The following is a 19,290-nucleotide window of genomic DNA, read 5'->3' on the forward strand; positions in this document are numbered from 1 at the left end:
TTAGAATTCTAGGTTGGGTGGCATTTATTTTCTGCATCCTTTGCCATTACTAAAAATGATGGACAATCACAGGTGATGGGAGGAATCTGGGCAGAAATTGCAGGATGGGAAAAAGTTACATGAAAATGTCTCTCTTTTTTTCCCTTTAAAAAGCCTGGAGGCATCCTGCCCCCTTGTGTGACCTGCAGAAACTTGCTGTTGTCACTCCAGTGCCCGCGGCTGGCACAGGGAAGCCAGGTTCCCTCTCACCATAAGGTGAGATCACCTGGACATAGGTGATGTGTGTGTACTGCAATCTTCCAAACTCTAGGAGGAAACCTTTTGTGTTGTCATTTATTGTAGCAACAGGCCCAGGCAACTACCTGAGTCCCTAGTGACCATGCACAGCTGATCTCCTCCTGGCCCTTCAAAGCAAGAGAAGGAGGTGGTCACGGTCTTGCCATGGGGTGCGGCAGTTCCAGCAGGATAGAGGTGCTGCAGCCATCAGTCAAGGAGCTGCCGAATAGCTGGGGAGCCAAGAACCAGGTAACAACTTTTCCCAAGCAGATGGGGAACAGGATGTTACAAGAGAAGCCTGATTGGGTGCGTAGGTCGGTAAGTAGGTAGAAAGAAAGAGCTCCCTTTGGGCAACTCTTTATATCAGCCCTTAACACAGAGCTCACCCAAGGTGGTACAAGCCTGGCACTGCAGGGGCACAGAGAAGGCAGGCTCACTGTATGTCTATGGATACGGGTTTATTGATTTTAACAATTCTTTATGGAGACTGGGAGGTTTTTTGTAATGCTCTCCCTCTCTCCTCTAATTAAGGGTGCTAGATCCCTCTAGTTGCACCTTCCACATCAGTGATGAATGATCACGTGTGTATAGGTAAGTCTGACCCAGGAGGTTATATATTACAATGCCTGAGGGCACTCTGGAGTGGCACATGCTCATGAAGATGGTATGATGCATATTTGCCCATCTGCTTTGAGAGGTTATGTTGTGCTATGGGAGTGGACAATGGATTCACCACCACGTGCAGGCAAATTTTTTTAGCTGACGTCATGTTTCAGTGGGTTCAATGGTGTATTCTTTATGCAGCAGGTGTGCAATTTTCTTTACAGGGTTTGTGTCCGATTATTGAAGGAAGTTGCAAATGTGTCTTGTGTGATCCTCTTGTTAGAAAAGAGAAAGGGCATGAGTGCAGGAGAGTGGAACTCTAAGCAGCATGTTATGGGGAGAGTCCAGATGCAGGCATTGCCCTGTCACCAGCCTTGTCAGTACCAACTGCACACAGTATAACAGAGGGGCACAGAAATTCTGCCCAACCAAGGGCTGCCTGAGCCATTTGCTGGGAGCATAAGGATCGTGCTTAATTGGCATAAAATGGAGCACACTATTGTTGCCCTTCTTATTATTGCAGAGTTAAGGCTCATGGAGACTTACAACCAAAAGCATAAAACATAAAATACATTGAGGGCCAATCCTGCATTCCTTGGGCACCCAAAGCTGCCACTGAGTTTAGAATGAGGAAGGCATGTAGGATGGGATCCTTAGTAAGTAATAATTTAAGACTCCTGAATGTTTATTGTGGTCACATTTTCCTACATAGTTCCAAACAAAGCTTCATTTAGAATGGTTTGAAGACTTTACCTTTTAATGTGATCAAGGACACAGCCAAGTGCGAGGTCACTGCTTCCGTTCTTGAAATTCTTCTTCATTTCGTTATTATAGCCGATAATCTATGAGAAAATGTGGCTCACTGTCAGGACATTTCGGGAGCAGCACAGATGTGCAAGGCTATGTTCTGCTCCGCTCTAAGCCTGACACTTTTATGGAGCTATTTTAAAAACTGTCTGCTTATAAATGGGGTTACATTTCCCCAAGTGTCTTTCTCATGTATTTATTTATTTTTCTCGCAGGCTAATAATCACCCGTCTCAGAGAGCAGCTGGCTCCACCCTTCGGGATGGGTCCCCTGTGTCAAAAGGCAGTGGAGTAAAACTTGAAGATGAACTCAGTGGGGGAAATTCACCCCGGGAAGGTCCAGAAAGGTCACCTTCTCCTAGAGAAAAAAATAATGGGCAAAACACAGGTAAACAACCGAAAACCTCATAGCAACCAAAAGGAAGAAGATACAGAGCCATTCACCCCTTTGAGCCCAGTGCTGCAAACAGTTACTACACAGTACAATGTAATGTCCCATTGACTCCAAGTATTCGCAGGGCTGCGCTCCCTAATCAGTTGCTCAAATTTGGCCCAAGTCAGTAATATCCAATTACTGGTTTTAACTCTGTGTGACTCAATTCTCACAATCGTAATAGACAGTAATTTTCACCCTTGTTGGCAGGCTTGTTGAATGGACTGTGGAGAATGAACTCCCACGTTGCCCCTACAAAAGGTCCCACCCTTCCAATCAGGGTTGTGACATATTGGCATTGACCCTGCCAGTGTTGTTCCTGTTTTGTGGCTAAACAGGGGAGTAATTTGGCCTTTCACATGCACTAAATTCACATTAAAATTAAGGAACAAAATGGAAATAAATATTTAGGGGCAGATCCTCTGCTGGTGAAAACTGTCATAGCTCCAGCAAAGGCAATAAAGCTACGTAATTTTTTACACCAGCTAAGGATCTACCCCAGACTGTGTAAGTGCAAAAGGGAACATTCAGCTTTGATCCTTGTATAAGTTTAAGATACTTTAGCAGTAGTAAGAGTTGCTAAACTAACAGCAGACTTTGGTACACATTAAAACCCTTATCTTGCTGTTTAAATCCCGTATTTGCCTGTCTTCTAAGTACACCTCTACCTCGATATAACGCTGTCCTCGGGAGCAAAAAAATCTTATCGTGTTATAGGTGAAACTGCATTATATCAAATTTGCTTTGATCCACCGGAGTGCGCAGCCCCGCCCCCCCCCGAGCACTGCTTTACCGCATTATATCCGAATTCATGTTATATTGGATCGGGTTATATTGGGGTAGAGGTATACTAAGAATGGTTTGAATTTCATAAACATACTTAGTCAAACTGAAAGTCTAAAGTAACTGTTCTTTTTACAAGCAAGGTCTGTAATAAAACAGTGTTTCCAAGTGAACATTAAAGGAATAAATACTAGAATTTGCTGCTTTTTAAAAACAACTTAAATTCCATTCCCATGTCGGTTTCAAGTGGAGTGCCCCAAGGGTCGGTCCTGGGGCCGGTTTTGTTTAATATCTTTATTAATGATCTGGAGGATGGTGTGGACTGCACTCTCAGCAGGTTTGCAGATGACACTAAACTAGGAGGCGTGGTAGATACACTAGAGGGTAGGGATCGGATACAGAGGGACCTAGACAAATTAGAGGATTGGGCAGAAAAAAACCTGATGAGGTTCAACAAGGACAAGTGCAGAGTCCTGCACTTAGGACGGAAGAATCCCATGCACTGCTACAGACTAGGGACCGAATGGCTAGGTAGCAGTTCTGCTGAAAAGGACCTAGGGGTCACAGTGGACGAGAAGCTGGATATGAGTCAACAGTGTGCTCTTGTTGCCAAGAAGGCTAACGGCATTTTGGGCTGTATAAGTAGGGGCATTGCCAGCAGATCGAGGAACGTGATCGTTCCCCTTTATTCGACATTGGTGAGGCCTCATCTGGAATACTGTGTCCAGTTTTGGTCCCCACACTACAAGAAGGATGTGGAAAAATTGGAAAGAGTCCAGCGGAGGGCAACAAAAATGATTAGGGGTCTGGAGCACATGACTTATGAGGAGAGGCTGAGAGAACTGGGATTGTTTAGTCTCCAGAAGAGAAGAATGAGGGGGGATTTGATAGCAGCCTTCAACTACCTGAAGGGGGGTTCCAAAGAGGATGGAGCTCGGCTGTTCTCAGTGGTGGCAGATGACAGAACAAGGAGCAATGGTCTCAAGCTGCAGTGGGGGAGGTCCAGGTTGGATATCAGGAAAAACTATTTCACTAGGAGGGTGGTGAAACACTGGAATGCGTTACCTAGGGAGGTGGTGGAGTCTCCTTCCTTGGAGGTTTTTAAGGCCCGGCTTGACAAAGCCCTGGCTGGGATGATTTAGCTGGGAATTGGTCCTGCTTTGAGCAGGGGGTTGGACTAGATGACCTCATGAGGTCCCTTCCAACTCTGATATTCTATGATTCTATGATTCTCCTGATTTCCTCCACATTAAAATTAAACAGCTGTATTTGCCTGAGAACGTTGTGTGTAAAATATAGAGCTAGATTAATCAATCTAAATGGGTAAAATTGTGTTTTGGGGTAACATGTTTTTTACACACACACACACACACACACACACACACGGAGTTAAGGAAATATGTAAGTCAAAGTCGTTACAGCAAACTTTATCTGCCCTCACTGAAAATACTCAATAGAAAACTGCTATGTAAGCACAAAGGATTATTACTAGCATTCATACTCTGAGGGATGAGTGCTTTATAAATATGGATTGTAGTACTAATAATTTTAAGTAATATTTTGTGATAAATATCATTTTTTGGTTATGTTTAACTTCATATTTGCCCCTCTCTCCACTCTGTGGAAATCATACAATTAAACATTGCTTTATATTTTACATAATGAATCATAGTTTTGATCACAGTAGTAAGTGAAATATGTTGAGAAAATGTCAATGTGATTACATCTTTTGTCATTATTCTTGCTATATTTAAAATACTTTTGTGGGGCCTACTATAATGAGCATTATACACATTTCCTAATTTTTTGCTACAGAAAAGCAAAATATAATCTATGTTCCCAAGACATCAAGGTCCTGCATTCCAGAAAGTTTGCTGAACACACAAATGCATGCTTGTTTTTCACACACAGTATTGAGTATGCTCACATATATACAACAGCATGCTGGCAAAGGATTTTTCTTACCTGCACATGTGTGCCTGCAAACTTACCAGCCAAAAATTGCTAAGCTATTCATAGAGTGTCACTCATGTAGAAATATAAAGTAAAAGAGACTAAAAGACCAATGATACTTTTGAGATTACAGTTCACAAAAGGTCTTCAAAAGGAAGTTGGGAGTGGCTAACTCATTGCTGGGAAAATGTTAATTTTAAATGGGCATTACCCAATATGGCCCTTCCTTAACTTGAAAGAGTACATATCCTTTTAGCACACTTAGACTGTGAGCACATAAGCCTGTTTTTGCTGGCATATTTTTGGATGCTGGTTGGAAGGCTGGCCCCCTATGATTTTTGGGTGACAGCTACAGATGACTAATAAAGTCATCTTTGGGCAGGTATGATCTCAATATTCAGAAAAACTAACCCTATCCAGGCTTACTGTTCTTGTTTTCTCACAATAAAATATATCAATTGGATTTTCACACCACTCATGAAAAAGTGACAGATGTCAAATAACTGTCATTCTGATGTGGTCCAAGTCATCATCTCACACAAGCCCTCACTTTTGCTAATGTAGATTGTGTAATTGCAAACCAAGGGCTGCAAACCTGATCTATCTTGGCAACAAAGTGTCCCTTGATTATCGTTCATGTCTAATGTGTGGAAACCTAATGGTAGCTTAGAAGGGTTATCAAAATAATTTTTTATTCTTAATTGCTGTTTATAAATATATAATTAGTGCAGAAAACAAATGTAATCAAGCGCAAGGGTATACACTTTCTTACAACCAACTATAGGTCATGGAAGCATATGAAAGGTTTTTGTTTCCATTTCTAAAGTGCAATGGTCGCAGTGGTTCCCAAACTTGTTCTGCCACTTGTGCAGGGAAAGCCCCATGCGGGCCGGGCTGGTTTGTTTACCTGCCGCGTCTGCAGGTTCAGCCGATCGCGGTTCCCAGTGGCCGCGGTTCGCTGCTCCAGGCCAATGGGAGCTGCTGGAAACGGCGCGGGCCGAGGGACGTACTGGCTTTCCCTTCACAAGCGGCGGAACAAGTTTGGGAACCACTGGTCTATAGAAAGCTCATTGTTAATGGATAACCTAATATCATCCAAAAATAGTAGAGTTCTCTAACTGGCTCAATGAATCTTTTAAAATCTGAATTACAAAGACTCACTAAGGCCCGGTTCTGAACAGCATGTAAATATTGACTTCCATGGGACCTCAGCATATCCTCAAGTGCAAGTGCTTTCCTGAATGTTGGCCTAAGAGGCCACAGTGTGGGATTCATCCCATGCAGGCGGCCAGCACAAAGCCAGTGCATCAGTTAAGACCACTTAAAACCTTAATGCAGAGTTTAAGTGATGCATAGGGTGTGCATTGGGCACCCTCAGTAAATAAATACATGGAGAAGTTACAGGATTGGAAGTGACATTGAAATTAAATTGGTGAATTGATCTCAGCTCTGTGTGAGTAATAATTTTAAACATTTTCTTTTTAAAGACATCATGTTACTCAGTGGTGGATTTGTCAATAAACCGATGCACTTACAGGAACGGGAGAGACAAAAGTCATCAGATATCCTTGAGGAGCTAATGATGCAGGGAATAATCAAGAGCCAAACTACAACTTTTAGAAATGGAGAAGCAGATGCCAAGGCAAGTATTTTATCAATGCCATTCAAAACCTTAGATGATCACTAAAGGCCTGATCATGCAATGAGCTCTATACTGATCAACCACTGCACCCACCCAGAGCCCACTGCAATTAGTGCAGCTCTATACATAACTCCTTTCAAGAGAGGGACCTACGTGATTTAGAAATAAGAAGTTGGATGACAGAGAAATATACTATTAAGAAGCTTATTTTAATGCAGAGGAGGCTGACCACAACTTTTGTTAATTTGTTTGCACACCCCCATGCTGGCCTGAGGTGGGGAGTTGTGCTGCTTGCCCATTGTTAGAAATGCTCCCTGGAAATTGAATATCGCTGAATTGTTTTTCAAATCAGCAAATATGTGGCAGAAGTTAATTGACATAATCTACTTTCAGTCTTTTACTATTTGGGGTTGACAATTACAGCTAAATCAAGATTTTGGGAATCAATATCTGCGTCTCTGAGTAATCCACAATTCATGTCAGATCCCACATCCAAAATGTATTTAAAAAATGAAATTCATTTTTATGAAACCCAGATTTGAACAAAATCTGAATCACTATTTATTTTAGTAAAATACGGTGCTGCTTTTCCCCCCATACCTGCAAAATTTCTTTTTCCTGTCAAACATTAGTTTAGGGACTAGATTCAAGATAAGTTCATGGATATCCAAATGTAAGGGAGGGGAAGTTCACAAGAAGCTCATGGACAGTTTGTGGATTCAAACAAAATGTGATCAAACCACTGCTGGTTCATAGACACAGCTCACACCCAAACCAAGGATAGTTTTGAGTAGTTTTGTGGTTTGAGGCAAACCATTCACACAGCTCTAGTCTTGACTACTTGTGTAATTAAAGAACTAGAGCTTTCTACAAGAAAAAGTACTTGGTACTTGCTTATCCAGATTACAAGTCTGGGCACAGAAGGAGAGAATGCTCTGTGCAACATCTCTTCCCCCGGGCAAGCAGCAGGGGAGGGGACGGCTACAGCCCTACAATCTGTGTTTAGGGTTTCTGTGGAGTTTGAAGGATTAGGTTTGCCTAATCCATCCCCTCCGCCCCAGCAGGTTTTTGTATATCTGAATGGGGTTTGCATTCCTCTTATCCCCTCTCTGGCTAAAGTTGGTTTGCATTTTTTGTTCATAACCCAAGTGAGTGCTGTCTGCTCTATTGTTTTTTTCGTACTAATTATTACTCAAGCATTCAGATTACATGTACCATTTTATTGACTTCAGCTAACGTTTATCTGTTCTCCTTTGACGTTCGTTTGTTTCCCTCAAGGATATTTTTTTTAAATCAATTTTTTATTGGAGGGAGCAGGTTTCATTTCTAGCCATCTTATCACTTAATATTTTAAATTGGAGCTGGGTCTGCGTCCTTCCTGAGCCGCCTGACAGCAGGAACACAGATTTGTCACCAGGGTGTTAACTATCAAATATTCCTCAGTCGCATTGGAGAACTTGGCCTCCACTACATCCTGTAAGAGCAATCTACTCCGAGACTACCACTCCATCGTAGCTGACTGGAAACATAATCCCAAAGGGGTATTACCAGAGAAGGTTCCAAACCACAATATCATACCACAGCAGCAAACTATCCTGTTGTGAAGGAAGGAAAGAAAGAAAGAAGAGTAAGAAGCCAATGTGGCTGAATCAGGGGCTCTTTAATTCCCTGCAAATCAAAAATGAATCCTACAAAAAATATGGACAAATTGCTAAGGATGAGTACAAAGGAATAGCACAAGCATGTAGGGACAAAATCAGAAAAGCTAAGGGACAAAATAAGTTACACCTAGCAGAAGACATGAAAGACAATAAGAAGAGATTCTATAAATACATTAGGAACAAGAGAAAGATGAAGGAAAGTGTAGGTCCACTGCTTAGTGGAAAAGGAGAGCTAATAACAAATGACATCAAGAAGGCTGAGGTGTTTAATGCCTATTTTGCTTCAGTCATCACTAAAAAAGGTTAATTGTGACCAGACACTTAACACAATTAATATTAACAACTTGGAAGAAGGAATACAAGCCAGCATAAGGAAAGAACATGTTAAAGAATATTTAGATAAGTTAGATGTTAAGTCAGCAGGATCTGATGAAATTTACCATAGGGTACTTAAGAAACTAGCTGAAAATCTCAGAACCATTAGGGATTATCTTTGAGAACTCGTGGAGGACAGGTGAGATCCCACAGGGCAGGAGAAAGGCAAATATAATACCTATCTTTAAAAAGGGGAACAAAGACCACCCAAGGAATTATAGACCAGTCAGCCTAGCTTCGATACCTGGAAAGATACTGGAAAAAAATATTAAACGACCAATTTGTAAGCACCTAGAGGATGATAGGGTGATATGTAATAGCCAACATGGATTTGTCAAGAACAAAGCATGCCAAGCCAAATTAATTTCCTTCTTTGAGAAGGGTTACTGGCCTAATGGATGGGGGAGAGGGGAAGCAGAAGATGTGATATATCTTGATTTTAGTACAGTTTTAGACACGGTCTCACATGACAGTCTCATAATCAAACTAGGGAAATGTGGTATAGATTAAATTACTACAGGGTGGATGCACAACTGGTTAAAAAAACGTACTGAAAAAGCCGTTATCAATGGTTTGCTGTCAAACTGGGGAGATGTATCTAGCGGGGTCCCACAGGGATCTGTCCTGGGTCTAATACCATTTAATATTTTTGTTAATGATTTGGATAATTAAGTGGATAGTATGCATATAAAATTTATGGATTGCACCAAGCTGGGAGACACTGGAAGCACTTTGATTGAAGGGCAGGATTTGAATTCAAAATGACCTTGATAAATTGGAGAATTGGTCTGAACTCAACATGATGGAATTCAATAAAGACAAGTAAAAAGCACTACACTTAGGAAGGAAATATTGAATGCCTAGCTACAAAATGGGGAATAACTGGCTAGGTGGTAGTACTCCTGAAAAGGATCTGGATTTTATAGTAGATTACAAATTGAATGTGAGTCAATAATGTGATACATTTGTGGAAAAAGGCTAGTATCATTTTGGGGTTTAGTAATAGGAGTGTCATATATAAGACACAGGAGGTAACTGTCCTGCTGTACTCAGCACTGGTGAGGCCTCAGCTGAAGTAACGTGTCCAGTTTTGGGCATCACAAAAGAAAAGCCATGGACAAACTGGATAGAGTCTAGAGAAGAGCAACATATATAATAAAAGGTTTAGAAAACCTGACCAATAAGGAAAGGTTGAGTCTTGAGAAAAGAAGACTGAGTGGGGGTCGGGGGGAGGGAAATCGATCTAAGTTTTGCAACTTCAGCTATGTGAATAACATAGCTGAAGTCGACGTACTTAGATCGACTTACCGTGGTGTCTTCAGCGCGGTGAGTAGACTGCTGCTGCTCCCCCGTCGACTCCGCTTGCGCCTCTCGCGGCGGTGGAGTACAGGAGTCGACGGGAGAGCACTCGGGGATCAATTTATCGCATCTAGACTAGACGTGATAAATCGACCCCCGCTGGATCAATTGCTGCCCGATAGTGTAGATATACTCAAAGACTTTAAGGCCAAAAGGGACCATTGTGATCATCTAGTCTGACCTCCTACATATCACAGGCCACAGAACCTCACCCACCCACTTCTGTAACAAACCCATAATCTGATAATAGTCTTCAAATATCTTACAGGTTGTTGTAAAGAAGACAGTGATCAATTGTCCTCCATGTCCACTGAAGGCAGGACAAGAAGTCATGGGCTTAATCTATAGCAGGGGAGATTTAGGTTAGATATTAGGAAAAAATGTTCTAACTACAAAGATAGTTAAGATCTGGAATAGGCTTCTAAGGGAGGCTGTGGAATCCCCACCATTGGAGGTTTTGAAGCACAGGCTAACCAAAGTCAGGGATGGTCTAGGTATACTTGGTCCTACCTCAGTGCGGTGGGGATGGACTAGTTGACCTGTCAGAGTGCCTTCCAGCACTGCATTTCTATGATTTAAAACTGAATTTTGATCACGCAACATTTGGGGGTATTCAGATATGAAGTTTTGGCCTGCTCTGGCACAAATGCAAGGGGCACCTGCAAAATCTGGATTCAGCGCTAGTATCATGGAAGGAAAAGAAAGAGGTGCACCACACACATGCACAAGACACCACTGTGAAAGACTTGCACAGTTTGGTTTCAAGAATATTTTACACAGAAATATTGAAGACTGAGCCATCCCAGCAGCAACCCATCACTGCTGTGCTTACATGCCTAGTCACAACAGTTTACACATCCTAGGCCATCTGTATGCTTTCTTTCTTTTACAGCAGGGGTGGCCAAACTGCATCTGTTTTGCAGTTAAAGTGTGACTCTCAGAGCCCCTCCTTCCCACCCCACCCCCCATTCTCTGCCTACCAGGGAGGAAGCTAGGGGCTTCTGCCCTGCGGTGGGATGGTGAGGCTAACAGAGATGACTGGTGCCTGCTTAGAGTGGGGGGGGGGGCACAATTTAAAGTTACCCCCTAAACAGCTGGAGTCACGTCCCCCTCTTCCCTAGCATACCCCTGTCTTACCTTCAATGGCCCCTCCCTGCAGCGAGCAAACAGCTGCAAGTTGGGGCCACTGCTTTAGCTCCGTGGGGAGAGGCAGCAGCAAAAGGAGTGGCTCTCCCTGCTGCTCCCAGCTGTTTGCCACTGCCTCTCCCCACAACCGCAGCTCCCAGCTTGCCAGTTCCAGCAGCTACCATGCAGGGAGGGGGCCCAATGGCATCATGTGAGCAAGCAGAGACAGCAAACCCTGGCAAAAATCCCCATGTGTCCCCCCATGCATTGCCTTTGCCTGCCCAGCGGGGAGGAGGGTCTCGGGGCTTCAGCTCTGCCAGGCGCGCCTGCCGGGGCTTAGGTCTTCATCCCTGTGGGGCACCCCGAACCCCAGCAGGTGCCTCCCACAGGGCTGAGGCCGCGAGACCCCCTTCCCTGGAGGGCTGCGGCCCTGAGCCCTGGCAGGCATCCCCCCCAGGGCTGAAGCCCCAAGCCCTGGCAGGCTCCTCCCAGCTTTTGAACTTCTGAAGACAGTCGTATGTGGCTCGGGGGGTCAGTAAGTTTGGCCACCCCTGTTTTATAGCATTTCCCATATTGCTCTTATTGATGTAGCTCCGCCTGTGGGGTAACAATATTGGGAGTCATCAATGTTTTAATCACCACCTTGTCTTACCCTGCACAGAGCAGGTCTAGGTGACCCTGTGGTTAAAATACCCACTGACTAGATAGCCCTGTATTCTAAGCATTGCTGCCACCAGTGGAGCTACACCATTGACAGAGACAGTGAGAAATTTTATGGCAATAAATCTAGAGTAGACAAGGTCAGAGAGAGCCACTCTCTGCTACAATATAAATTAGTCAATTGAATTCTAACAGGAATCATAGCACCAAGAGAGCTACTTAAAATACTGATAACCAAGTTGCATTGCACTGATATATCCCCCAGGTGATGGTGTTTCAGCATTTCAACACAAAAACATAACCATAATCAATACTCGAGTTAAGAGAGAATAGTTTTTCCTCCTGTGCTTTGACGGAGTTTAGCTGAATTTATCTATGAAGAGGTTTCTTTCTCTTTCAGGAAGAGTCGCATTAAACTTTTGTCCAAAACTCATACTCCTCTTTCTCCTCCAACCCTTGCCATTTATACAGGAAGGCTGAACACTTAAAAAATTATTATAACTAAATAATTAATAGCAAAATACCCACTTTCCAAATCTGTTTTAGGAATAAACACTATCTCATTAAGAGAGAGGCTAGAAGAAATTAACTGGAAAGCTATGGATTTCAAGTAGGGCAAATTGCATGTATTTGATCCACTTATCATAAGTTCCTAATTGTCAATACACTGTGCACCTCAATCATGTTAATATTTCCTCTTTGTCCATTATTGGTATCATTCCTTGAAACCCATTATGATATCCCCTTACTGAGGAATCCAGCTGGGAGATAATTTTTTTTTCTCCTGATTTGGGAAGTGTTCGGCTGTCAGAATTTCCTGTTTAGTTAGAGTATGTATTCCACATTCATCATTTTTATGGTCTCCACGCTTAAGTTTGGATAGAAGAAATAGCTATCCAAATTGTAAACAGCAATTCAGAACACTTTGGTGCTGTGGAGTCTGATACAACTTATAACACCAGTTTAAATGAAGCATTCTGACAAGCAGAAATCTCTCTCAACCACTTTCAGCCTTTGAAATGTAGGGGTCCTATTCAAATCTCATTTATTCCAATCATTGCCTGGATTTTCACCTATGTTTAATGAAAAAACTATAAGACTTTTTCCCATTTTGCATTGAGGGGTGGTTACATTTTCCCCTTCTAGAGCTAAGAGCATGAATTGAAACTTGCTAGGTATACAGGCATGAAGTTTGTGGGGAGGAGAAGGACTGCAAACAGGAAGTGCAATTTTTTGCCCCAGCCTCTCAGTTGTGCTGGCACTCGACAGTACAAATAAGAGACAAGTATAACAGGGCCTCCACAAACCCAGTATCAGACCCAGCCTCTGTCCCAGGTACTCTAGTGTTTCCACTTTTGGACACTGTTAGAATGGCCTTCTTCATTAATGATAAGATGACCATTTTCAAAGCTTCATTTTGTCCCATTTTAGGTTTTTATGACAACTGAACATGTCATTTTTCATGAGTTTTTGGTGCATCGTTTACATGCAAAACATCTTCAGTAGATCAAATTTCTTCCATTATAGTCACCTACTGATTTCCTCATCCACCTCAGTCACATTAAGTGAGTCATCCTCCATACTAATTGATTCTTCTGGCATGGAGGCCTGACTTGCAGAGTTATTTGTGATGGAATCTGGTGACTGGATGACTCAGGGGACTAGTATCAGAATACAGAGCTTTTCACCAGAGGTTATTAGTTTGAATTCAATAGTGACAGAAACTTGTTGCCATTTGATATCTGTTTGGAAAATGGATAACTGGTCCCCATCCAGTTTTCCCATCACAAAGTAACCCCACTGTTATTGACAATGGGGAGGTCACAGAGAGAACAGGCATGGGAGAATGAACTTTCATCCTGGAGGTAGCCCACACCAGAGACAGATTGACAGGGCAATGTGGGTTGCACAACTGCCTCCTACAGGGATAAACAGCAGAATTCAGTCTCTGAGGTTGTCAAACACGACTTCGATGTCACAGCAGCAACCACTACACTCGGCAATAGATAGCTACAAGATTGGGCTGCTAATTTGCACATACTGAAAACCATTTTTTTAAGTGATTATAAAGTTACAACAAAATCTTTTATAAGCCTCTTCAGTGTCAGTTGCTTAATCTTCCCAATACGTGGGGACTGATTGTACAGTCCTTACTAATATGGATGTGACAGTGAAACTACTCACTTCAGTAAGTGATCACCAACAGGAGTAAGCTGCATAATTGGGTCTTTGGTTTTTTTAATATGTTACTGCTTCCAGCCTTTTTTATGTCCAAGTTAATCACTTAATTATTGCACACAGAGGCAGGAAGGGACACAGCACAAGTGGAATGAGATTCAGCTCCTTCCAGCGCCAGTTCCCACTACACTCACGATATTGTCATTTTTTAAAATGTCTTTCCACAGAGTGAAGCCCTGGAAAAGCCACTAAAGAAACCACCAGCCAAGCTGGAAAAGCTTAAGATCGAAAAGAAGGAAGTGAATGCTTTAACAATGAAGGACATTAAAAATTCTGCCGAAGAAAGAAGAAAGGTAATTTAATTTTGCTACATAGGATTGTTTTGTCTTCTAAAAAACACCCCCACCCCATTTACAATCTGAGCTAGTGGAGGCTGCATCTCTGAAAAATGCTAGTAAAACATGGACATCAATGTCACAGGAAGGAGCATCCCTCTCAACAACAGATGTTTGCAGGACTGGGCTGTTAAGCTTTCTGGTTTTCCGAGTATGAAAATTGTGCTGAAGATAGGGACAAAAAAGGAGAATTCTAGAATAGCATTTTTCCATTTTCTGCAGCAAAATACATAAAACCCAGTGGTTTTGAGAGACATTTTTTGTGTGCAAACTGGCCAAATTCTGAATCAGTTGGAGTAAAATTCCAGTTAAACTCAGACGGAAAGGTAAAAGCAACTGTTAAAGTGAGTGTTCAAATACAGTTTATTCCTACTTCCCCCCCCCGGTTACAAAGCAATGTATTTTTCAGACTAAAGAAGAGCAACCGAAAGAAAGACTTCAGAGTGGCAGACTTTTTCCAGCAATTGCCCATCGAAATATTGCTGAGCTGAATGAGGAAGGCTATTCAACTTCGGAAGGTCAAGAAGGTACAAACATTGTTCAGCCTTTATCATTCGACCTGGAGACAGAGACTCTGCTGGAGAAGGAGGAAATAGCTGTCGAAATTGTAAACAGCAATTCAGAACACTTTGGTGCTGTGGAGTCTGATACAACTTATAACACCAGTTTAAGTGAAGCATTCTGACAAGGAAAAATCTCTCTCAAACACATTCAGCCTTTGAAACGTAGGCGTCTTATTCAAAACTCATTTGTTCCAATCATTGCCTGGATTTTCATCTATGTTTAATGAAAAAAAAAACAATAAGACTTTCTCCCATTTTGCATTGAGGGTTGGTTGCATTTTCCCCTCCTAAAGTTAAGAGCATGAATTGAAATTTGCTGGGTTACACAGGTACAGAGTTTGTGCCGAAGAAGAGGAATGCAACCAGGAAGTAGAAGATTTTGCTCCAGCCCCTCAATTGTGCTGACACTCTACAATAAAAATAAAAGACAAATATAACAGGGTCTCCCCAAACCCAGTGTCAGAATCTGCCCTGCCTCAGTTTCCCCACTCACGTTAGAGAGTGGGCCACCTTGGTGTCCGGTGTGTCAATGAAGCTCCCACCAGGGGCAGTATTTCCTTCCTTGTTCTGAAGGATGCATCCATGGTTCAAATACAATCATAGTTCAACATCAATCACGACAGGTAAACCAGGTCCTGCCACTTGGCCTCAGAGTTGTTGTTGCTGCTGCCTATGCAGCAGGCATCCCCAGTCAGCTCTTTCACCTAGCTGGTGTGTGGCAAACTCCCTTCCAGATCCTTTCCCTGACTCAGGGTCTCCTACAGGAGCCTCTCAAGAGCTCTCCCTCTTAGTGAGCTGTGCACTGGCCTTTCCTCTCAACAGCTAAGAAGCAGCTGATTAGTCACAGGTGGGGGCTAAGTCCACCTCCCTAGAGGGGGCATCCTACCCGGTGACAACAAGTTTACAATCTAATTGTAGGTGTGACAACAATTGAAAGTAACAGAAAAAAAAACGAGGAAGGAGGAGCAAGGAAGCACTCGGGTTAAAGTAGTGACCCGGTTACTCTGTCTTGGCATTGCACACCTTGATGCTGCCATTAAAATGGTATTTTTAATTTATCAAGAAGGCATGTGGGCGATTTCTTTGTTTAGGGAGGACGTGAGTGAGGAGAGAGTGGCAGGTTAGCAAATACAGATTGGGTGGGGATTGCATCCCAGGGCCGATGTGTAATTAAAGAGAGGCAAATTAAGCGGTAGGAGTTGTAACTAGCAGAGCTCAGGGGTGGCGGAATAGGATAGTAGGCAAGGCCAGAGTGAGGTACAGCCCTCATGTAAGAACAAGAAGTTTGAACCTAATGTGCAGGGCAATGGGGAGTCAGCAAAGGGATTTAAATAGAGGGATGACAGGGTCTGAACAACAGGAAAGGACGATGGTTTTAGTGGCAATATTCTGCGCTGACTGGAGGGAGGCAATGTGGGTATCAGGAAAGCACCAGCGACAATCAGTGGGCTGGGGCTCAAGATAATTAGGGTACATGATTTAGCATCAGGAGAGCAGAAGGGCTATTTTTGTGTGCTATTGTGACGGTTCAGGGGGGACTTCTCTGAATTCTGTTTGAGATTATGATCTCTGTATGTTTAAAACCCTTGTGATGGTCTTTACTGTATTCTTGAATCATACTTCTTGGGGCAAGGAGTGAGGGACTGGTGCCTGGGGGGTCTGCCTATAAATAGGCCAATCACTAAGGACCATCAACAACTGAGTTATGTGGCCCAAGCAGAACAATGGGATGGCTGCAGCTGTAAAGAAAGAAACAGTGCCTGGAGACCTACCCAGACCTAGGGGAGCTGAAAAGCACAAGGATCTAGTGCACAGATACAAACACAGCAGCCTGGTGTGTGTCCAACAAGGGGGAGCTCGACCAGGTCTATGTCAACTATTGTATCGTGGAGGGAGAAAGTGCGAGATTTGGTCATGACTGGATGTGAGGGAAGGGTAGAAGATTACCCTTGTGTCTTGTGTGAATGGGTTGTCAAAAGAATGAACATTTTCAGCAATGGAGAACAGTAGCAATACAGAGGCAGAAATGCTGATCTTCAGTTGATAGCAAGCCATCCAAGATGGCAACTGCAGAAAGAATCACAAAGGTAAGACTGAACACAGACACAGTTCCAGCGTGGAGAAATACACTGGAGAGTCCTAGCAAAATGACAATGGCTGGACTGATTTGAGCAGATGAGGTCACCCAAGAACTATGTCTAGAGGGAGCCAAGGACAGAGTCCTCTGGGACTCCCGAAGACAGTGCTAAAAATCATTGGCTATGCTGCCAGAAGTCTTAATGACATACACATGGGAAAGCACAGCACCAGTGAGGACATAGTAACTCAAGCAGGGCTGTGCAGTGTGGCTGCTCACTACCAGGCTCGGCTAACCCGGGTGCCCAGACACAGATGCCCAATCACCTGAATTAAACTCTTCAGGGAAGACATACCCTGAAGGAGCCAAGGGAGGAGGAGAGAGCCAAACAAAGTACTACATAAAGTGACAACTATGAATAGTATTAATCTGTACTGGGAGCTGTGCTATTCAACATATACATTGATGATCTGGAAAAAGGGGTGAACAGTGAAGTGGCAAAGTTTGCAGACAATACAAAATTATTCAATATAGTTAAGTCCAAAGCAGACTGCGAGGCATTACAAAGGGATCCTACAAAACGGGGTCACTGGGCAACAAAATGGCAAATTAAATTCAATGCTGACAAGTGCGAAGTAATGCACATTGGAAAAAATAATCCAAGCTATACATACAAAACAAAGGGGTCTAAATTAGCTGTTGGGATCCAAGAAAGATCCTGGAGTCACCATAAATAGTTCTCTGAAAACTTCTGCTCAGTGGGTTCTCCCGTCACACAATGGGTTAGCGCATGGTACTTATAGAGCCGTGCTGACTAGAGACCGGCTGAGGTAGTGAATTCAATCCTCACTTAGAACACTGGTTTTAATTAACCAAATTGCTTCACCCACACATTTAAAACACAAAACAAAACAAAACAAAACCAGCAGCCAAAAAGGCTAACCGAACATTAGGAACTACTAGGAAAGGGACAGAAAATATCATAATACCACTATATAAATCCATGGTGTGTCCACACCTTGAATACTGTGTCCAATTCTGGTCGCCTCATTTCTAAAAGGATATAATGGAAAAGGTTCAGAAAAGAGCAACAAATATGATCAAGGGGATGGAACTACTGCCATTGAGGAAAAACTAAAAAGATTAGGGCTGGTCAACCTAGAAAAGAGACGACTAAAGGGGAATGTGATAGAGGTCTATAAAATCATTAATGGAGAAGTGTTATTGACCCTTTCACACAATACAAAGCCCAGGGGTCACCCGATGGAATGAAAAGACAGCAGGTTTAATACTAATGAGAGGAAGTAAGTTTTCACACAAACACACATCTAACTCAGGGAGCTCATTGCCATGCAATGTTGTGATGGCCAAAAGTATAACTGAACTCAAAAAAAGAACTGGATATGTTCACAGAGGATGGGTCGTCAATGGTCTTAGCCAAGATGGTCAGGGATGCAATATCATGTTCGAGGCAACCCTAACCTCTGACTATCAGAATCCAGGAGTGGAACACTTCATAATTGCCTTGTTCTGTACATTCCCCTCTGAGGCTGAGGTATGGGCAACTGTTGGAGACATGATACTGGGCAACATAGACCATGGTCTGACTCAGTATGGCAGGTGTTATGTTTGTGTGTTTTTATAGTAGTAGTCTATTTGAGTACAAGGCAGTAAAAGTGAAAAGTTGTAACGATTGTAACAATGCAGCCTATGCAATGCTAAAAAGTCTTTCAAGAAAGCCTACTAGCAGAATACAAACACTTCATGAAATGATCAGAATGAAGACTCAGAACAATGCGTAGATTTTCTTTATAAATATTTATGACACCTGTTTCTGGTATCCATCTCAGGAGGTTCTATCGAACACCACAATTTAATAATGCATGTTTTGGAAATTTTTTCTTTTTTTTTTTATAAGAAACTGCTGAGCTTTTTATACCCTTCTTATAAATGGAAGATGCTTTAAATATACCAAGTGTGAATAAAACACAAGTAAATTCATAGGTATGAAACACATTTTAAAATTTATTTGAACTTAGAAATCATTTCAAAATAAAGTTTAAATATCTCTCTTGGAAAAATATGTGTGTATGTGTGTGCATATATTTATATATAAAGATTTAAAATGCTATGCATTTATTTATTTATTGAATTATGTAAATGATTATTTGAAACCTGATCCAACTCCCACTGAAGTCAACCTGAATCTTTCCATTTACTTCAGTGGAAGGTGGATTGGGCCCTTGATACACAAAAGAATAGTTACAAAGAGGATGAAGCTAGTTTGCTTTGGGGCTTAACAGTAAATGCTTATGTAATACTGCCATCTCTTTCCTTCTTACTTCTGCACTGGTAAGTGTAGAGAATGGAACATAACTTTTGAAGAAATCATTCATCAACT

The 19,290-nt window shown here is 42.4% G+C and overlaps 2 protein-coding genes across 4 annotated transcripts in view; one reads left to right on the forward strand and one right to left on the reverse strand.

Annotated features, from left to right (window-relative positions):
• LOC128831526 (uncharacterized) overlaps nt 1-19,290 on the reverse strand; it is a 91,825-nt gene that overhangs the window by 37,142 nt on the left and 35,393 nt on the right. For 2 of the 3 annotated variants that reach the window (XM_054018010.1, XM_054018008.1), the window contains exons 1-2: nt 1,914-2,001; nt 1,633-1,721 (exon numbers count right to left, since the gene is read on the reverse strand). The gene's annotated coding sequence lies outside the window, so the exon portion shown is untranslated. Of the gene's footprint in view, nt 1-1,632; nt 1,722-1,913; nt 2,002-19,290 lie in introns of those variants that run through there. The other variant, XM_054018009.1, reaches the window with a different exon arrangement.
• STMND1 (stathmin domain containing 1) lies at nt 457-17,860 on the forward strand. The gene is made up of 5 exons (XM_054018011.1): nt 457-525; nt 1,902-2,073; nt 6,342-6,496; nt 14,082-14,207; nt 14,659-17,860. Exons 3-5 carry the CDS (start codon nt 6,347-6,349, stop codon nt 14,932-14,934), a joined length of 552 nt encoding a protein of 183 aa, XP_053873986.1. The 5' UTR covers nt 457-525; nt 1,902-2,073; nt 6,342-6,346; the 3' UTR covers nt 14,935-17,860.

This window comes from Malaclemys terrapin, chromosome 2 (assembly GCF_027887155.1).
Source record: "Malaclemys terrapin pileata isolate rMalTer1 chromosome 2, rMalTer1.hap1, whole genome shotgun sequence".
NCBI classification, from domain to species: Eukaryota; Metazoa; Chordata; order Testudines; family Emydidae; genus Malaclemys; species Malaclemys terrapin.